Consider the following 20,334-nt stretch of genomic DNA (forward strand, 5'->3'; position numbering starts at 1 on the left):
AAGAGAAACTTTGGATCCATAGCTAAGCTTCCAGTGATCTGGGATCACTTGGATGATCTGACCAACAAATCAACTATGAAGGGAAAATAGCATTGCTCAAAATCTGGTGGAAGTTAGTGATGACAGGTGAAACATGGCCTGAAACATGGCCTGAAGCATGTCTGAACATGAACAGCTTCTATTCCAGACTGCTACAAACTGAGGAGCTGCTACAAACTGACTGCCAGAGATTAAGAAGTAAATCCAGAACTCCTGGGAGCACCTCACACACACTGAGGGTAAGAAAGGCTCTCAGAGGCTCCCTTCTAGCAGAGACCTGACTGAACAAAGAAAAGCTGCTCATATCTCCAAACACAGCAGCAGTACTTCCCCAGGTAGTGCCTGGCAAACAAATGCTTGCTGTGCTTGCCCATTCTGTCAGCTGAGCCAAAATGAGCACACAAAACTACAATCACACTAAAATGCCCAACCCTGCTCCAATCTGCAGGAACAAAAGTCCTTCCTTGATTCAGAGAGGGACTGAAGCCCATTTCAGAAGAAACTTACACATAGGTATTAAGAGAAGGTGCTAACAATGTCCACTCTCTCCTGAAGGAGATGAGGTAGAGAACACAAGGTGGTGAGACACACCAAAGAGCATGTCAGAAGGTAAAGTCAAGAGCTTCTTTTCCATTCAAATCACAAGGACCAGCAGAGGCACATGATGTACATGAAACCATGAAACTGCTGCTGGTATGATCAAAGGCAAACCTTCCCCAACTGCCACACCACCAGAGAGGTGGAGCAAGGGTCCTGTGTGGAGTCAGGCCAGTGTTTGGAAGAATTCCATCTTGCAGTTACAGGAAATGAGAGGACCAGCCTCAATGCCCCAGGAGATCTCCTCCTATCTTGGGCCCTTATGACAAGCTCTAGAACACATCCTGCAGAAGATGCAACAATTACTTATTCATCATAGCTCCCAGGGCTGGGAGCCTGCCTGGGGCTCTGTCCACAGTTTGGGGAGGACAGGCTTTGAGCTCCCCTGGCAGCTCTGTGTGTAGCGACAGGACAGCACAGAGGAGATGGGTTCAGAAAATACCTACATCTTCATTCCAGTCCTCCGTGCCCCATTCTTCTGTCGCTGCCCTCCATGCACCTATAAGGACAACAACAGGTACAGAAGTTACGCATGCATCAAAGCTCTATGTCCAACAGCTGGGGGAGCACTGGGGAGCTTTGCAGGCAGCCAGGAGGATTTCTATTTGCCAATCAGAAAAGTTAAAGCTGTCAACCTCAACCCAGGCTTTACGGTCAAGGCACCGTGATGGGATCCCCTCTGCCTTGCTGGCGCAGGCTGGGATGAAAAAGAGGGACTGCCAGGCTGGCAGACAGGGCAACACACATCTTCCCAACACCCAAAAGGGAAGCTGAGCTCTGCAAGGAAGCCCCAGCATTGTCCCTAGCCTCCCTGTGCCATTTTCCTGGCTCCCCCTTGTACTGCAGTAGCTGTAGGTTTGTGCAAGCAGTGTTACCCCAGCAGCTCCTCCCTCGTGGGCTTCCTGCCAGCTCTGGCACAAGATCTCACCATCCAGGTAAACCTTAAGTTTTATAGAAACTTAAGGATAACTGAGCCATTCCCATGGCTCATCTTCCACCCCACAAAAAAAAAAAGTCTTGAAACCTCAGCACTCCAGAACCTCCTGTGCTCAGGCAAATGGGATTCAGAAAAGAAAATTTATGGGACTAAGCAATTCCTGCCTTTTCTGTGACCAGTTTCTGAGATACACTCAAAGTGTGCAGCTTGAAGTACCAGGGAGGAAAGCAGGAAACCTCAGCTGCAATCCAACACAGCACAATTTAGGTGAGCAAAAATTTACCAGAAAATAGAGAGTTTTGCCTGGCTGCATTTTCAACTTGTTCCAATCCTTGCTTCCATCACAGTTTAATCGCTGTACTTTGAATATTATGTGTCAGTTTCAGATTCCATTTAACAACTAAAATTTGGTTTGGGAAGAGAACAGGAGCTTTCACATCCCCAAAAACCTCAGAGCATAAAGCCAGTCCCATTTTGTGCAGCTTGTTTTCAGTCCACACAAACCAGATCAAGAAAATCTGAGAGCACCAGCAGGGTTAATCCTGAAGACACTTTACTGGATGGAACAAGCTGGTATCAGCCCTTTTGCAGCATAAAACAAAGCATGTGGGGAAGGAGAACATTCTGAGCTCTTCTGCAGGACACAGATCTCCCCATAAAGAACTTAACTTGTGTATTTAAACAACCACTTGTCTAGACTTGGGGGATCTAGTGCATGAACTAAGTGTCAGTGAATTATTCTTTTTCATTGCTTTTTTGTCTTGCTTTATGAATTGAGCCAATTCAAGAAGTCTCCCAGGATTTACTGTTTTATATGTTCAAGTTTGAAATACAGATATTAATACAACAATACTTGCCAGAGTGCCAGAAGTCTTAAGGCACCCTGCCCCTTCCTCCACAGCCAGAACCATCAACACATCCAATGCAAAACTCATATTCAGTTTAGAAACCTAAATTCCCACAATCCTTAGAGTTTTGGTGCCCTCACAACAGTAGTGGGAAGGCTGCTTTCCAAATTTTCATGGATCAGAAAGGTCATTCTAGCCCAAGGCTGACCCAAGAGGTGAAGCAGGAGCTTAATGTACCTGCAGCTGGCCCAGAGAGCAGGAAGACAGGAGAGCTGCCCCAAGAGTTTGTGCATGCAGGAACATACCATGGGGCTCTTAAGTCTTGTTTGTTTGGGGAAAATAAGAAGAAAAGCAGCACTAAAAGCAGAAGGAAACCCTGCAGATGAAGAACAGCCATTGACAGGGCTTTCCCAGCAAGTCTACTCCTCAAATACCAGACACTGACTCAGCATGGCTTGAGGGGGCAGATGGAGAATCAAAGACCTGTGATGTGTTCACCAGGAGCACTCCAGAAAGCTCCCAACTAGCACAGCACAGGAAGCTTTGTTAAAGAGACCAACTGTATCACTCTCCATCAAGCTCTTCTGAAGGGGAGAGCTGCAACACAAGCAATACCCTGAGCCTTCTACCACCATTTCAGAAGGGTGGTCTGAAAAGCAAACCTTCCTCTGCTTTCAGAAAGCCCTTCAAAAAGCTGCTGGTCTTTAAGCTCCTCAAACCAAGAAAAAGAGGAAAAAATAAAATTAAGCCAACAACATGTGCAAATACGAATGTGGTGAAGAAAAAGAAAATCCCATTGTGTCTCCAAGTTTTTCAAATCCCTCCCCAAACCCACTCTCTCTTCATTTTAAACTGGGGGATAACCACCCAGCTTGCTCCTCCCACAGCCCAGCAGGCAGGACTGGATCCAGGCTTGTCACCCTGCACTAGGAAGGCAACACACCCAAAGGCCCCCACTCTGCACCTCGAAGGAATGCTAATCCAAACAAAGCCAAAGGGCAGCAAAATCACAATGGCAGTGCTGGAGCAGATGGCCTTGTGCTGCCTGTGGAAGTTAAAGATTAACCCAAAATGCTCCAACACAGCAGAAGCTCTCCATGTGTCTGCCTGCTTTCAGGCCCTTGCACGAGAGACTCCTCAGCCCCAACACTTCTCCTCCTGCCCTGACCTTAAAGAGGCAAGTGGCAAGTTCTTCTGGAAGGTCCCTTGGCCTCAACTTCAAAACCTCAGGTTAGATGGAGGAGACAAACAAGATGTTGGCCTGATTAGGGACACAATGGAATCCTGCAGATGTGAGCAAACTGCATCCCCTCATGGGTGTCTCTTGGCCCCCTAAGGATGATGGTACAGGAGCAGGAAATCGAGTGGCAGGCACAGAGCAGCTTTGCCATCAAGCACCCCTGTCATCTCCAAATCCACCATCATCTTCAACTGCAGGGAGGTGAAGAGGAGCAGCCAGGCAGGCTGAGCATGCCAGAGCAGCCTTTGGGCACTGCTCACCCAGCAGCAGCAGCCAAAGCAGAGGCAAAGCACACAGAGAGCACAGCCAGAGCAGCTGCCCTGGCAGCAGGGGTGTGACCCTGAGCAGGAACAGCAGGGAGGCCAGAGGAATGGCACAGGGACAACAGCAAGTCACAGCTTTGGGCATGTGAGATACAGGGAGTATGACTGAGCTGCCTCACACTTCCTGCCCTCAGGTGGGGCACTCTGTCACCAGCACTGGGGACACAGAGCTGCTCTGGGCATCCAGAAGCAATGGCTGAAGTTAAAATTTGCATAATCCACAGGAATTGCTGTTAGCTTCTCCCAATTTACATTCAAGGTGTCAACGTTAGTAAAAGCACAGTCAGAACAAAGTCAAATATTAATTAAAATGAACAAATTAAGAGAAAGAAGAATGACATATCCACAGATATTTCAGATTTTTAAAAAATAGCTATAAAGTAAAGGTATCCGGGGCAGTTAGTGCACCTGGATGTATCGTACCAGGAGCAGTGTCAAATTTTCGGGGATAATTTGACCCCTCACCCCCAATGAAATCAAGTCCTGAAACAAAAAAAAAAGAAAAGAAAGACAACCAGTGAAATTTTGACTCAAAAAAGTGTAGGTGAGTTTCATTGCCCCCATGTACACCAGTCATATTGTACCTGTGGATATTATTAATTTAAAGAGATGCCTGTGGCTACTAAATTGAAAACAAAACAACCACACACAACACAGGTGACCAGTGGTTTTGCACAATAAACTTGACAGCTGTGTTGTAGTACTAGAACAAATCTGAGTGGTTCCTCAGAAAAATCTTCAGTTCTCCCCCTAACCACACTCTAACCCACTTCATTCCACAATTCCACAAAACACCAACACAGGGAAATGAAAACCATTCAAACAGAAGCCTGTTCCCACTAGACAGTTAAACTTCCAGCACACAGAGCTGTGTCCACTCCCTCTGCTATTTAAAACTCCCTCTCAGCTCTGCCAAGAAGATGATCACTCTGTCTTGCTGGTGTTTCACAAGAACACCCTCCTTCCACAATAGCTGTTTTCTGAAGAAAAAAAAAAACAACAAAACCCAAACAAAACCCATGAAAACACAAAGGAACCACCCCCACCCCTCTCTCTGACACCAAGAGTATGCAGTAAAAGGTATCCCCCAGATAATGGGACTTTAATTCTCTCTTTCCAAACCTATCAGTTTTTCAGCAAAACCAAGAAGTATGGAAGGGGTCTAAAGCACCATTAACACAGGTGTGGATGCTTCTTATACCCAAGACATGGTATTTACTTAAATACTCAGTGATTGTGGAAAAATAGTTTGACTTTGCAGTGGTGCCAGACTGCTCCATAAAAAAGACAATAAAACCACCAATGAGCCCTGCCCTCCTCCCCTCCACCCCAACTCCCCCAAAAAGGCCATTTACAATCAAGGACTGTGACTGTCCCATTCTCACACTGCAAAATCTGAGCTCACCTGTGTCTCAATATTGTGCATACATGAAACAAAACCCAGAGCACCAGTTTTCCAATGCAGGAGAATGTGCAGAGGGCAGCTGGGTGCTCAGAATCACCCAGCAAACATGTTTGCTTCAAACAGGGAAGGAAGCAGAATTGCTTTCAGCTTGTTTCTGTAACAAAGTCCTATCCCCACCATGGTTTGAGCAAGATGACCATGAAAGAAAGAATGCTCTCAGTACCAAAATGAAGAGCAATACATCTGACTCCGAGTAATTCTCTGGAGGATGCACCAAACACTTGGAGATCTTGGATCTGCTTATCACACTACAGTTTATAAAAAACACCTTTCCAAGCAGTAGCATGGTTTCTACAGGAAAACAAATACAGGTGAGTGTTCCTGTGCCTCTGTCAGGCAACAGCAACCACAAGCTCACCCTAGAGCAATCACCCAGCTGCCGTTTCTAATGTGCAAAGGGTGCAAAGTACCAGGGTCACTGAAATCCATCTCTGAACCAACGACCTGTTCTTCCATCCCTGAGCCTAAGACCTGCCTAGAATGTCCTCACAGAGATGGAGGGATGCAAGACCCACTCACGCTCTCAATACAAGCCAGCACACACTCATGTGAAGGCTCTTACTCGTGCCATCGTCGGGCTCAAAGCTCCCAGTGTTGTTCCACGTGTTGTTGCTGTTCCCGTAGTTCTCATCCGTGCTGGCCGGCTCGGCATAGTCAGCTGGGTTGAAAGTTCTGCAAGAAACAAGAGGATGGAAATGGTCACTCTGCCAAAGTGTTTTGAAAGCAATTGATTTTATTCAGACTATAATACATATCACAAGGCACCTCTCACAGCAGAGAGACACTTCAGCTACACCAGCCATTCTAAATTTAAGTTACCATGACACAGCTTGGGTCTCATTAAAAACAAAACAAAACAAAAAACTCAAACAAACAAACCAAACAAAAAAAAAAAAAACCCACCACCAAAACAAACAAAAAAAAACCCTCATAAAACCCCCCAAAAAACAATGCCCCCAACAAAACCCCCAAACACCAAAACAAAACAAAAACAAAACAAAACAAAACAAAAAAAAAAAAAAAAAAGAAAATGGGAACAGAAATGACTGACACAAACAGTACCATTCATGCACAGACTTTTATTTTTGCTGTGATTTATGTCAGTGAAACTTACCCCATGCCTTGGGCAGAAAATCTTCCCCCTCGCCGTCCAGAGCCACCTGTAAACACACACACATGCACTGCTGTCCCTTGGCTCTACATCACTGGGCAAAGAAACACTTGAACAACACACAGACAGCCAGAATATGAAAGTGGAGAGGATCTTCCTGGGTTGATGGGATTGCCAGCAACATCTTTTCATGTATGGGAGTGACCTCAGCTGGCTGGCAGCATGATTAGCAGTGCATCAATCCAGGCTCACATGAGGTTTCCAACTGGCACAAACCAGAAGTACTGGACCCCAGATTCTGATTTCTGCTGTTTGTGACCTCAGCAACAATTCCTAAGCAGCAGATTTTGGGGTAAAACTAATTTCTGCCCCAAGTATTTAAAGTCCAAGCCAATGGTGGTGCTCAGATACATGTATAATAATGATGAGGATGCAGGTTCTGATGCTAACAAGCCATTGGCCACCTGCAAAATAAGTTAACCTTGAGCTTTTTAACTTCCCCACCTCTGTAACAATGCACTTTTTTTTTTTCTAACTCCATGGATGTGATGCAAGAACTAGGTGCTGTTTCTAGCATCTTTAAGAAGGGAAAGCAATTTCGCAATTCCTCCCATAAAAGAGGCTTTGGAACCTCATGGGAGATAGATATACTGATGTAATTCTCCTCCTCCCACCCCCTGAGGACCCCACATCCCATGTGTACCTCGGCCTCGGCCACGTCCCCGCCTCCCTCTTTCTGTGCCTCTTCCAGAAGATCCTCCACTCTTACCACCATCTAGCCCATTCTCCTGGCCCCGAACTGAAAGACAGAACAATGCAAAGACAATTTCAAACTCATCCTGCTTTAGACCACATCTCAAACCCCAACATGCAGTGGCTGTGTGGGGGATCACATCACCACATGCTCCCTGAACTTCTGATTTAAGCTGATGGTAAGTGAGGCCATCACGCAAAGAATCATCTCAGACAGGGGAGCATTGAACAGATCCACACACACGGGTGGTTTTCCTCCCAGATGTGTCTGCCTAAAAAGCTCTGCTGACAGCTGTTCCACAGCACAGAGTACTTCAGTGGGAGGGTTTTGGGGGTTATTAAAGGGCAGGTCCATACACTCTCTTCCACGGGTGGCACCTCGGCCTCGCCTCGGCAGCCCTCCACGTCGTCTGCTGAAATCCCGCTCCCGATCCCGGTTCTCTTTGCTTTCTTCACTGGGTTCCGTCTGTCCACTCTCCTTCTGTCCTGAGACACCTTTCTTCTTCCCAACCATTTCCCAGGAATGCTGAAGGTGTGCAGAGGGGAAAGAAATTAATCCCAGTTAGATCAATGAAAGGTGCAAATACATGAAGATTTAAACATGCTATGGAGAATGTAACAGGGGTCTCCTCAAAAACGGTTTCCGATCAATTTTTTAAGGAGTCTATCAGTCCACACGCAGCACATCATCCTCCTTCAAGCCAAGCTTTCTTACAGTTGACTTGCACCCAACATGAGGTAACAGGAGATGAGTTATTCCATTTCTGCAAAGATCTACTAAAATTTTCAATAGAGATGGCATGATACTTCTAGAATTCAAAGCATGGATACATTTACCTTGCTCAGGGGGAAAAAAAGCCTGCCATTTCACACAGGTCACCAGGAACTCTCAGAATAACCCAGGTAAATGTTTCATAGTGAGCTGCAGTCAACATTTGGGGTAAGTTCTTAGAGCAGATGCAAAGGTATTAACAAAACCTCTCCCTTAAATATCATCTTAGATGGAGAGACGTATCTCAGAATTTAACCAACTGGCAAGTTCAGCTGTAAAATGTTAAGTCTGCCTCCAGCTTACTGCCATGGGCCTGTACCCATGTATCTTCTGACAGCTGGTTTCATACTCTTAAACTGATGCTGCTCACTGTTAGAACAATTAAAAATAGTCTTAAGTCATTTACAATCACCTGAAAACCCAACTGACAGACAGCTGGGTTTCAATGGCAGCATGCAGGGACAGTGACAAGAAATGCAACAACACAGTGGCACAAACTGCCATCAAACCCAAGGTTTCCAAAGTCTTTCTCCATAGGTATCTGGCTTAGAAATAAACTTCAAAATTACAGTATTTCAAGTAAACATTTTTCAAGTAAATGTCTTTTTTTTAAATCAAGTTTAATCTAATGCTAGGATCATACCTGCTCCTTTACTATTTGAAATACAACACATTGCCAGTAACTAGCTCAGCAGGTAAGCTGTCTTCAGCACCAAAGCACCCAAGCAACTAACAGGTCTGTTTCCTGTAAAAAATCCCCTCTCTGGAATTGCTGAACAAACCAGACCAGGTCAGAAGCAGCTCCAAGGTGCTGACCAGTGGCAGTGCAGGGGCTGCCTGTGCTCAGAGATGCTGTGACCGCAAGGCCACCAGCCTGGATCAGTGGCAGCCCAGCACTTCTTCCACCCTGTCTGCCTTTCCATGGCCCTGCCCTGCAGGGCCTCCTGCTGCTCATCCAGTAAAGGAGGTGCTGCTCCACAGCCCCATGTGCTGCACACTGTCCTGGGTGCTACTCTCATGAGCAATGTGTTTCTCCAGGCAGTTACACTGCTGTGATAGCAGGGGTTTGTTCTCTGACTAGAAGTCACTTATTACAAAAGATGTGGAGGAGAACACAGCTGTGGCAGAGCTGTACCTCAGCAATGCACATCCATCATTCCCTTTTCTAAAAGGATTTCCAAAAGCTCCTTTATTCAGTTATCAATGGAAAGGGCTTTCTAAAGACAAGGAGGTATGCATACATGTGCTGTACAGAATTTGTCTGAAGCCAAAGCAAGCAGAGAATCAGACACTGGGGAGCAGGTGCAATACACAAAATATAGTCAAAATATAGTCAAAATATAGTTTGAGGTGTCCAGCTCATCGACATACCCCCAGGGCTTATCACAGGCAAAAAAATGAGCTAAAGCATAATATTCTAAAATGATATTTAGACTCTCAACTCAGACTTGAGTTGACTCCAGCCAAACCAGGGTGCCAGGAAGATATGTAATATCAGCAGTGGTTTGGAAGGATCTCACATTCCTAGGCTTTTTCTAGGACTGTAACAGTACTTGCATCTCTGCTGTCTTTGTCACAAAAGAAATGACATCTTGCATGCAGGAAGGTTCCTCCTAAGCAAGCACTCTTGTTCTTGGGGCTGATCAGGCTGTTCTCAGCTTGCCTGAGAAAAGCACCTGCATGAGAAAGAGCAACCAAGCCCAACTCCACAACAACAAACAGAAAAAAGGCCCTCAAAACCATGGCATAGGCAGCAGCACAGAAGCCAGTCAGTGAATCGCTGAGAAATTAATCTTCAGGGCCAGAGACACAAAAACTACATTGCTCTGACAGAAAGGAACCCCAGCTGACACACACCTGCCTTTCAGTGCAGGTTACTCAGCCCTGAAGGGGAAAAGCAAGTTCCTTCATACTCACTGGTGCGAAAGAACATACAGATGGCACTGTACTACTGTTGAACTGCTTAGATTCAAAAGCAATAGGAAGGAAATTACTTCTGACCTTTTCTCCTCTATTCCTTCAAACCTAGGGCCATTCTCACAGCCCACAGAGAGCAGCATTCAGCATCCAGGTCACAGCCACACTGTGCATGCTCTTGTGGAACTACTCAGTCACAGTGGTTCTCCTTATCTGGACATTACTGGATGCCTCATCTGCAAAGAGGCAGTTAGACTGAACTAGGCCTCAGCAGATTTCCAGGACCCAACCCTACCGTGTCAGGATTGCCCTCCAGCAGCACATTGATGGCTCTGTTGACATCCCCATTGCAGTCATGCAGAGCAATCACACACTCATCCTGGTTCTTGCCTGTGATGTCAATCAGCTGTAGAGAAAACAACACCATGGTCAGCATGTTCCAAAACAAGATGGCACCAAATTCTCTACAGGTCTCTCAGGAGCAAAGCGAGTTGAATCCCAAACCAGAAACCTTTCAACAAAAAATTGAAGGGCTAAGGAATCTCCCCAGCCTTCTCAGTTTAACTGTGTTCCTCAACAAGAATTTTGAGTTACCACTGTTTTACCATGACCCTCCCTTCACTACAACCTCCTTTGCTCAGGATAACACTGTCACATGGAGAAACAAACTGAAAGTTCAGCATCACAGAAGTTGCTGCACCCACATCAAGGCAATGCTAAACACAAACATAGGCTGGGGGAGAATGGATGCAGAGCAGCCCTGAGAAGAAGGACTTGGGGGTTTGAGTTAACATGACCTGGCCATATGCGCTGGAAGCCCAGAAAGCCAGTGCTGTCCTAGGCTCACCCACAGCAGGGGATTCTGCCCCTCTGCTGTGCTGATATCCCCATGCAGAGCTGCCTCCAGCTCTGGGGCCCCAGCACAGGGAGGACAAGGAGCTGCTGGAGCGAGTCTAGAGGAGGCCACAGAGATGATTTAGGGGCTGCAGTCCCTCTGCTCTGGACACAGGCTGGAAGAGCTGGGGGTGTTGAGCCTGCAGAAGTAAAAGCTCCAGGGAGCCCCTTCCAGGGCCTAAAGGGGCTCCAAGAGAGGCAGAAAGGGACTTTGGACAAGGGCCTGGGGTGACAGGACAGGGGAATGGCCTTCCATTGCCAGAGGGCAGTTATACAGGCTATCAAGAAGAAATTCTTCCCTGTGAAGGTGGTAAGGCCCTGGCACTGTTGGGATAACTTGGGATAGTGGAAGATATCACCATAGCACAGGGGTGGAACTGGATACCCTTTAATGTCCCTACTGACCCAAACCATGCTATGATACAATTTTATAAAGGCAGTCCAAAGAAATTCAGGAGTGTCCCAGGTGTGTCCCTCCCACCCACCCCAGCATTCACAGTACTCCCAGCACTGATCTCAGCTTCCTGACAGAGTTCACCTTCATTTTCCACACTCACTTGTTTCACCTTCTCCTCAAAGTCAGCATCGTTGTGGTCCGAAATCATCTGTGCAAGTCGAATCTGTTCTGCAGTAGCCTAAAGAAATCAGAGAGAAACAGAGGACATTGTCAGAATGGTGCATTTCCAAACCATCCTCCAAAGGCCATTCTGCTACCCCAAGTTCTCTGGAAATCCTGGAAAGGAATCAGTATGGCAAAGACAAGGCACACACAAGGGTCAGAGAAGGAAAATTCCAGGGAGAAAGTGAGATGAAAAAGGATCAAGAAGAGGAGTCTGGAAGAAAGGGATATACTGTTGAAGGCATATATCTGTTGGCCTCATGGCACCAGATGAGCAGCAGCCACCCAAACCAAATCTGTTTTGGGGCAGACCTTACCACCGCCACACCACCAAGACCCACTGCAGGTGGCTTGTCAGCCACTTGTATTCATGAAAACGTGCGAGGAATGGGCAAACGGAAATAAAACCAAATCACAGCAGCAGCTCTCACATGAAGACAGACATGGAAACCCCAGTGCCAACAGCTGCCCCATTAACCTGACCCTGGCAGAAGCACCTTGTGACACACGGGGAGCTCGTCAGGCCAGCCCAGCTGTTAGCACTGACCAGCCAGGCCTCCACTGGTCTCTCTGGCCAGTGCCCTTACCTGCGGCCGCTGCTTGTGCTGCGTCTGGCTCTGTGTCTGTGTCTGCTCCCAGCTGCCCCGGGCTCGGGTAGTGCCCACCGATGTCATCATTTACAGTATATACAAATAACAGTATTTACAAGGTTCAACTCTGTGGTGGGGCAGGGGAGAAGAGAGAACAGACTGTTAGATACCACAAACAAAAGGCAGCAGCAAGAGTGAACAATCCCAAAGGCAACACAGCCAGAATGGCTGCTGTAGGTCCCCACCACTTCCCCAAAACCACAGTGGGCCAGGCTGCCATCACCACGTGCTCCCAACACAAAATGGCCCCTTGTACTCCTTGAGGTTTCTCTCTGGATACCATGGCAGAGTGCTCCAGATGGAATATCACCTGCATCCAGGTGAGAGCAATCAGGCACCAGGAGCCAAAGGAAAATCATAGACTCACAGACTGCTTTGGGTTGGAAGGGACCTTGAAGCTCATCCAGTTCTACTCCCCTGCCATGGGCAGGGACACCTTCTAACAACCCAGGTAGCTCCAAGCCCCATCCAACCTCGCTTTGAATGCTTCCAGAGGTGGGGCAGCCACAGCTTCTCTGGGCAAGCTGTGCCAGGTCCTCACCACCCTCACTGTAAAAAACCTCTTTCTCAGGTAATCTAGATTGACCATCCTTCAGTTTGAAGCCATTCCCTGGACTTGAGGCAAAGAGTTTAACAACTTCTTGTTGGAACATGTGTGAGTGGGCACAGATCTGCCATGCACCCAAGCTGACGCTGTGGCCATCCAATTGTGCAGGAAGGCTTGAAAAAGCTTCAAAAAAACCTCACTTGAAGGACAGAGCATCTCAGAGCCTCAGACACATCAGCTGCTTCCCCTTCTCCTTTCTTGCCTTTAAAGCAGGGTAGGGGAAGCAAAAATGTTCCAGCAATAAGTGGTGCTACAGGTGTGAGGAATTTTTGTTTTAAGGAAAAATTGCCCTTGCAGAAGTGCCTATTTTTGCTTTTTTAAATTATTCCCTTGAACTGGAAAACCAAATTTTTCCTAATATTCTTGATCACAAACATACTAAAAAAGTGAAGAAGATGTCTGCAAGGAATAACAACCAGTAACACTGTTAGATAACACTGCTTGAGGCAAAAAATCCCAAGAAAAGTTTGAGTGTCCAAAGCAAGCAGAATTTTCTAATCTCACACTGGGTCTCAGGGCAGGGGGTGTTGGAAAAGGGGTTAGCACTGAGGTTTTACCCCCTCTAGTGCTTTTCAAGCAAAAATGATGTGAGAGACATCCCATAGCACTTGTCAGGACTCACAGCTTCTAAGCCCCCAAAATTTCAATTATCACAGAATTCACATTTTTGTATTTCATTTCTAAGACTGCAAAGCCTTCCCCCAAAGCAGCAGGATCTGCTGCTGTGCCCCAGGCAGACACAAGGGACATGGGAAGGAGCTACAGAGTACAGAAGCATGGAACTTAGCAAGATAATCAGTGAAGGATCTGATCTGAAACACTACTGTCCACGAGCAAGGCAGCACAGGGAAAAACAGTGTGCCAAGGAGGGAGCTCAGAAGCAGCATTAGCAAATAGTACAGGAAAAGCTGGGGAATCTCTTGTTGAAGTTTGCAAGTACTGGACTGGGTGAGAAATCCCTCCTGAGAGCAGAGAGACCCTAACATTGCCTCTACACCCCCCACAGCTGCTCCTGGCCTTTCTCTGTGGGTAAGTTTCTGTGCAATTGCTCCTGCAGCTCCCCACAAAACCTCCAAATTCCCCCCTTCACCCCCCCATGCCTCGTGGCAACTTCACACCACAGTTTTACAGCTATAGAGTGCCAAGGTCCCTTATGAGGAAACAATCCAAGCTACCAGGACACCTAGAGGTACAGGAGAAGACCACCAAGCCTGCACTTCTGCCAAGGCAGAGCAGAAAATGCCTTCTATCCCCAGACAGCCCCTCTGTGTAGGCTCCATTCCCATGGCATATATTTTTGCTTTCTTCCAGTTGTAAGTTTCACATACAATTTGTTGTATTAAACCAACCCAGCAGAACCACAGGCCCAGAGGGAAGTGATTCCACGCATCCACAGAAACCCAGCCTGCAGCTTCCCTGGGCTGCAGGTGCAGCAGACTGAGCCCAAACCTTGTGCAGCCCGGGCATTGCTCAGCAGCTGCCATGCTCCACCCTGCCACCAGTAACACAAGCATTTGTCCTTTCACGTGCTGAAAACCCATTAAAAAAAAACCATCTACGGTAAAAACCTCAGCCAGAACCTGACTCTGGTGAGGCTGTCAGGTGAGGAGGTGTCCCCATGCAGACCCCAGAGCAGCCTTGGGGAAAGAGGACTTGGCTACTGGGAACTCATTCCTCACTGGGGAACTGGGGCTCAGTGGCAGCAGTGACCCACAGAACCCCAATGCCTGCACTGCCCCACAGCTGCAAGAAAGCTTCCCAGACCAAAGATGCTCTCATCAAAAGCATTCCACCTCTTCTCTTGAAAGAGCAAACCTGCACCCATGCACCAAGAGTTGAAAGAGCAGCTCCAGCCCAAGGGAGTGGTGGCCAGTCCGCACTGGAGCGTTGGCATTGCAAGGAGCAGGGCTCACACCTCAGGCCAACAGCTCTGCACCCCAGGGCTCAGGGAAAACAAAGGAGGCTCACAGTTACGGGTTACAAAACCCTCTGCTCAAAGACACTGCATCAAATGAGACATTTGCTGTTACCCCCTTTCCTTCTCAGACCTGCCTTCCCACCAGGCCTAAAGAGGAGAGTCTCAACTACACAAGGAAAGTGCGGAGTCTCCAGAAAATGAGGGGATACAAAAATGTAACAAACTGTTCATTTTATTAGAAACGAGATAAGTTACAGTTTCAGAACCAGGATCTGTAGGTCCCATGGCGGTGCCAGACCTGCTGGCTGCTGCTTGCCCTGGCACATCCCAGTTTCAGTTTCCTGATGTGTTAATACAGAAAAATGGTAATTTCATCCCATTCTGACAAAGCTTAATAACATGTGCAAAAAAGCTCCAAAGCCCGAAAGGAAAGGGCCAGAGAAGGCAAAGCTTTTCCTGCAACACGGGGCAGAATAAGAACCCAAAAAAAGGTTATCAATACAAGAGGCTTTCCCCAGAGCAAAGACATGGTGGCCGCAAACCGAATCATTCCATGTATGCAAAGCATGAGCTTTTAGGGAGATGCTCCCGGATATGCCATCAGAGACCCCGACTGGAGGATCGACAGGCAGCGCTTTGCTCCGGAGACTTCCGGGCCGGAGGGCGCAGGGAGAGCCCCCCGGCCGGGATGGAGGGACGTGGAGCAGGGCGGCACTCGCGGGCCGGGGCTCCTCCAGGACCCCCGAACCGCTGCTACCCGGGAATTTCACGCGAGCAGAGGAACCAGCCGTGCCACGACCCACGGGGCGCCACCGAGGAGCGGTGGCAGCAGTGGGCCTGGCGGCCCGCAAGGAGCCCGGCAGGGCGGGAGCACGGCTCCCATTGTTACCGCCGGCAGCGGCGGGGACGGGCGGGCCCCGAGAGCGCGGCAAGGTCGGAGCCGCCCGACCCCGCGGCCCAGCCCGCGGCTCGCAACGAGGCAACGAACCGGACCGAAGCGGAGGGCGCCGGCGGGGCCGGGCGGGAGCCCCCACAGCGGCGCCAGGCCGGGCCCGCAACGGAGAGGCGGGCGAGTTCGGGCCGCTTCCGCCCTCATGGCCGCGGCCGCCATTTCACCCCCCCCACCCGCACAGGCCCGCCCGCCTGCCTCACCTGCGGCGGCCGCGCGCTACGCCAGCCCCCGGCTACGGCCCGGCCCACTAGGCCGCGCGGGGCCCAGCGGCGCCGGCGGCGGGGCTCAGAGCCGCCCCCGGGGAACCGGACGCAGCTGGGCCGGGTGGGTGGGAGGCGGCGAGGCCGGGCAGGCAGGGGGCGGCGGCGGGAGCCGGTGGGGGCGGGTTCGGGGGCCGCGCGGTACCGGAGCCGCCGCCGCCGCCGCCGCAACTTTACCTGGGTCCGCCCGCACTGACAACTCCCCCGACCCCGCCCCCGGCACGTGACCGCGCGGGGCGGGGCTGCCCACGCCGAGCACGTGACGTAAGCGGGGCCGCTGCGGCGGGCCCGTACGGGTCACGTGATTGGGGGCTCCTCCGGTCACGTGGTGGGCGCGCAGGGCGGCTTTGTGGCCGCCATGTTGTGCGGCCGCGGGCCGGGCCGGGCATGGCGGGGGCCGGCAGCAACTGGCTCTCGGGGGTCAACGTGGTGCTGGTCATGGCTTACGGCAGCCTGGTGAGGGCCGGCGGGGCGGGGCGGGACGGGCGGGCGCGTGCGTCTGTGCGGCCTGCACTGTCCGCGGAGCCGCACCACGCGAGTCCGTGGGGCCCCCGCGAGGCTGATTCTGGCGCGTCCGTGGAGCGGCCGTGGGCCGGGGCCCGAGGGGTCGATAAGGCGCCCGTGAGATATGGCCCGGACTGTCTGTGGGGAGCCCCTCGGAGTCGGGTTCGGGGCCCTCATGGGGCTGGAGCGCCCGCGGGCTCCTGGGGTCGGTGGGGAGGGGACGTGAGCGGCAGTCTCTGTGGAGATCGGGAGGGCCCGGGCCCACGGCTGACCTGAGTGGGGCTGACCTGAGTGTCCCGGGGCTCCTAGTGGGCTGAACTGGGAGCTCTGTGCCCGCCGGGGGCGGAGGGGCTGGCAAGCGGGAGCCAGAGGGGTGGCTGTGAGACCTCCCCTCTGGCACACGCCTGACCCCCGCCCCGCTGGGGCTCCGCAGGTCTTTGTTCTGCTCTTCATCTTCGTGAAACGCCAGATCATGCGCTTCGCCATGAAGTCCCGCCGCGGCCCCCACGTGCCCGTGGGACAGCACGCACCCAAGGTGGGTATTCTCCATTCCCTGCACCCATCCATGCCTGAAGGGACATGCAGGAGCTGCTGCTTCAGAGTGGTGAGAGGCAGTGGGGAGGGTGCATCTAAGGCTGTTCTTGCCCCTTTGATCCCACAAACAAAGGGAGCAGTCTGTAAATGTTTTTTTGCTGCTGTACAGGATTTAAAGGAGGAGATTGACATTCGACTGTCCAGGGTGCAGGACATCAAGTATGAGCCACGGCTGCTGGCAGAGGATGACGGTCGGCTCCTGCAGCTGGAGACACCAGGTACCCACTGTTCCCTGGGGCCAAGCCACACCTCTGACTGCTCCTGTTGGTGTCCTGTCACATGAGATAGTCTCTTTTCTGTTTTCCCTCTCCCCAGTTCCCTCCAAGGTTTGCAGAGATCTCAGTTTGTGCTTTCTCTTTACCAGGCTGCTATAACTACCTGTACAGGATGAAGGCACTGGATGCAATCAGGACATCAGGTAAGGGAGCCTAGGGCAAGAGTGGGAGCAGAAGGACCTGAATGAGGCTGCCAGCAGCCCCCACCAGGTGCTCACTGGGGAGTAGCAGTCACTTCTCCTTCTGGTGGCCTGAGGGTTGGCTCACCCCCTGTACTGGGGCAATGGGCATGGATGGAGATTTATCCAGGCAGTGGTTCCTGACCATAGGGATGAGCACAAGCATTTTTACATGTGCTTCAGCTGTTGTGCCTTTTTCCAGAAATCCCCTTCCAAGCAGAGGCTCGGTACCCAAAGTCTTTAATAGGGAAGAACTTCTGTGCCTACCTGCTGGAGCTGCGGAATTCCAGCACCTCCTTCAAGGGCATCCGCAAAGTCTTGATTGACACCCTGCTGGATGGCTACGAGAGCGCCCGCTACGGCACTGGGGTGAGTGCTGGGGGGCCCTGCTGTCCCCACGGGGCATTCCTGTGCCCTGCCCTGCTGCTGGGACTGAGTCACACCCTGACTTCAGCTCCATGTTCCATGGTCTTTTCTGGTTGTATCCAGGTGTTCGGGAAAACGGAATATCTGAAGTATGAGGAAGCTCTGAATGAACTGGCAAACATGTAAGTGCTGCTGCCTAGATGCAGTGGTGGGTTCCTGGGCCCCAGCAGCCCATGGGAAGGTATGAACAGAGGTGGGTTTAGGCACAGGTGTCATCTGAGACAGGGCCTGTCTGCGCCCATCTGTCCCTCTGGGTTCGCTCCTTCCTTGCAGCCCATCGGTTACTGCAGTTTTGGGTTTGTTCCATGGTCACAGTCACTATTCCTGCTTGTCCCCAGCCACCTTGAGTTAGGGACTTGCACTGAAGCAGTAGCTTTAGATGCCAAGACCTCAGTGAGTGTTGTCATCACGAAAACAGATTTGCTTTATGTTGGACAGACAGACACACAGGCTGAGCAGCTGCTCTGGGGCAGCAGCAGCAGCAGTGATGGTGCCTCTTCTCTGCCCACAGCACCAAGGCCCGGGGTGGCAGCAGCCAGCGGCAGCACCAGTCAGCAGTGAAAGACCTCACGCTGTCCCCTGAAGTCTCCAACCCCACAACCATCCAGGTCACCTACCTTCCTTCCAGCCAGAAGAGCAAACGTGCCAAACACTTCCTGGAGCTGAAGAGTTTCAAGGACAACTACAACACACTGGAGAGCACCCTGTGAGCGTGCAGGGGCCTGGTGCAGTGGGTATGCTGGGCGGGTCTGGGCTGCAGTGCAGGCAGCACTGAGAGGAACCAGCTGCACTCTCAGATCTCCCCCTCACCCCACTTTGGAGGTCATCACTCGGCAGGGGCTCCATTCCAACTGCTGGAGTTTGGCCCTGACCAGGAGCCCATTCTGGAGCTGCTGAGCCCATGGGGATCAGCCCCACGGCCTTCTCTGCCACAGGCTTATGACTCTCCAGCCTTTGAGTCCTGCATTGTCTTGGACCCTGTGAACAAACTCATGAGCTTGAGCTTATTTATAAAGACATGGATCCCAGCCAGCGCTCCACTCCGCCCGTCCTTCCCTGCGGCAGCTGGCGGGAGCTGTTTGTCCGTCCTGTCCATGAGGGTCTTGGGCACTGGAGCCACTTGTCTGTTTTTTCCAAAGGGTGAACACTTTTCCCCATGACGTCATTGTTCCTGCTGTCAGCCCTTTGTGCCCAGCCTGCCTGTGCTCCTGGATGGGGTAGAAATAGTTTGGTGCCTGTTCCTAGCACCATGGCTAAGCCACCGCTTTGGGCTGAGGTTTCTACTCATTCTCCTGCACCCGGGTATTTGGGGACATCTCGAGTGGACAGAGAGAGAGTCTGTTCTGCCAAGGGGGTGTTTGCTCCCACTCTCACCAGCGCCTCGCATGCCAGCCTCTGCCGAGCTCCTGGGGCTGACAGCTCATGGCCCCCACCTTGAGTCTGCGTCCTGCCAGGCTGAGGACAGCGCCGGCAGCTCACCCGTCACTGTGGCGTGGGCAACACAGAGTGGAGGGTACAGACCTCGGCACTTTTTAATTACTGTTTAATAAAATGACAGTTTAGCTCAAGTAGGATGTGTGCCACTGGCCTCTGACTGCAGGGCCCCGTCCGGATTCCAAGCTGTGTCCCTCCTGAAGCGGCTACGAAGTAACCAGGATGCCATTAATGGTAGCCAGGATGCTGCCTTTAGTGCTGTGGTGACTGAGATGCCATGGCAGTAACTGGCATGCAGTGATGGTAACCAGGATGGCACCAGTACAGTATCTGGGAGGCTGTTACTGTAACCAGGATGCCGTTAAGGCCCAGGTGTTCCATTAACACCCTGGCCGTTGCAGGGGCCCTGTGGCGCTGGCCATGGCAGTACCGAACAGCCAGAGCTCCTCACTGCGGCGGGAGGAGGTCAGACAGGGTAGGGGCTGGGAAGATGGAAGCTGTCCTGGGAGCAGGTGGAGACAGTGGGCTGCAGTGTGCCCTGGTGCAGGTTAAACCCTGGACCACATGAACGTTGCTCTTTGTTTGCAGGTCCAGGCGAATGGGAATGCTGGAGCAGGGTTCCTGAGGAGGTAGAGCTGGCAGAGCGCCCTGGGGGCTGAGTGCCCCCCTGCTGCTGGGGATCTGTGGGCAGTGAGGAGCCCTAGCACAGGGCAGGCTGGGGGGAACATCTCTGCATTCATGACCTGCCCACCCTGTGTCTCAATAGCGGGCAGGGGGCCAGGGAGAACCCACAGTGCTGGGCATCGTCCCTTGGGGTGCTGCAGTGGATCACGGAGTCACGGCTGAAGAAGTGTGTGGAGTTGGAGCTGCACCTTGCAGGCAGGGAGCAGGCAGTGGTGAGGCTGGGCATTGGTTGGGTACAGCTGGGGTCCCCCAGCCCTCTGGTGCCAGGGGTGGGTGCCCCCCTTGTCCTGGGGAACAATGTCTCCCAGCTCTGATGAACCAGGGGAATGTGGGGAT

At 51.2% G+C, this 20,334-nt stretch overlaps 2 protein-coding genes across 11 annotated transcripts in view; one reads left to right on the forward strand and one right to left on the reverse strand.

Annotated features, from left to right (window-relative positions):
- Positions 1-16,170, reverse strand: part of UBAP2L (ubiquitin associated protein 2 like) — a 29,640-nt gene extending 13,470 nt beyond the window's left edge. For 2 of the 10 annotated variants that reach the window (XM_050984682.1, XM_050984674.1), the window contains exons 1-10: positions 16,080-16,170; positions 12,103-12,232; positions 11,454-11,531; positions 10,298-10,408; positions 7,671-7,839; positions 7,264-7,359; positions 6,564-6,609; positions 6,012-6,121; positions 4,393-4,467; positions 1,083-1,135 (exon numbers count right to left, since the gene is read on the reverse strand). In XM_050984682.1, coding sequence (XP_050840639.1) covers positions 1,083-1,135; positions 4,393-4,467; positions 6,012-6,121; positions 6,564-6,609; positions 7,264-7,359; positions 7,671-7,839; positions 10,298-10,408; positions 11,454-11,531; positions 12,103-12,192 — 828 coding nt within the window. In that variant the 5' untranslated portion in view covers positions 12,193-12,232; positions 16,080-16,170. Of the gene's footprint in view, positions 1-1,082; positions 1,136-4,392; positions 4,468-6,011; positions 6,122-6,563; positions 6,610-7,263; positions 7,360-7,670; positions 7,840-10,297; positions 10,409-11,453; positions 11,532-12,102; positions 12,233-15,842; positions 15,990-16,079 lie in introns of those variants that run through there. The other 8 variants (XM_050984681.1, XM_050984677.1, XM_050984675.1 and 5 more) reach the window with 7 other exon arrangements.
- Positions 16,171-16,191: 21 nt separating this feature from the next.
- C25H1orf43 (chromosome 25 C1orf43 homolog) lies at positions 16,192-19,448 on the forward strand. The gene is made up of 7 exons (XM_050984764.1): positions 16,192-16,358; positions 16,840-16,941; positions 17,110-17,218; positions 17,365-17,418; positions 17,657-17,823; positions 17,944-18,002; positions 18,392-19,448. The coding sequence occupies exons 1-7, from the start codon at positions 16,290-16,292 to the stop codon at positions 18,588-18,590; spliced, it is 759 nt and encodes a 252-aa protein (XP_050840721.1). The 5' UTR covers positions 16,192-16,289; the 3' UTR covers positions 18,591-19,448.
- The last annotated feature ends 886 nt before the right edge of the window (positions 19,449-20,334 follow it).

This window comes from Serinus canaria, chromosome 25 (genome assembly GCF_022539315.1).
Source record: "Serinus canaria isolate serCan28SL12 chromosome 25, serCan2020, whole genome shotgun sequence".
Taxonomy (NCBI): domain Eukaryota; kingdom Metazoa; phylum Chordata; class Aves; order Passeriformes; family Fringillidae; genus Serinus; species Serinus canaria.

What these genes read in the sequence shown, in the direction of transcription:
- C25H1orf43 (XM_050984764.1), top strand. Translation starts at nt 16,290, where the DNA reads ATGGCGGGGGCCGGCAGCAACTGGCTCTCGGGGGTCAACGTGGTGCTG. An exon ending in TCATGGCTTACGGCAGCCTG is followed by an intron (nt 16,359 to 16,839) that starts GTGAGGGCCGGC and finishes GGGGCTCCGCAG; the next exon opens with GTCTTTGTTCTGCTCTTCAT. An exon ending in CCTGCAGCTGGAGACACCAG is followed by an intron (nt 17,219 to 17,364) that starts GTACCCACTGTT and finishes TCTCTTTACCAG; the next exon opens with GCTGCTATAACTACCTGTAC.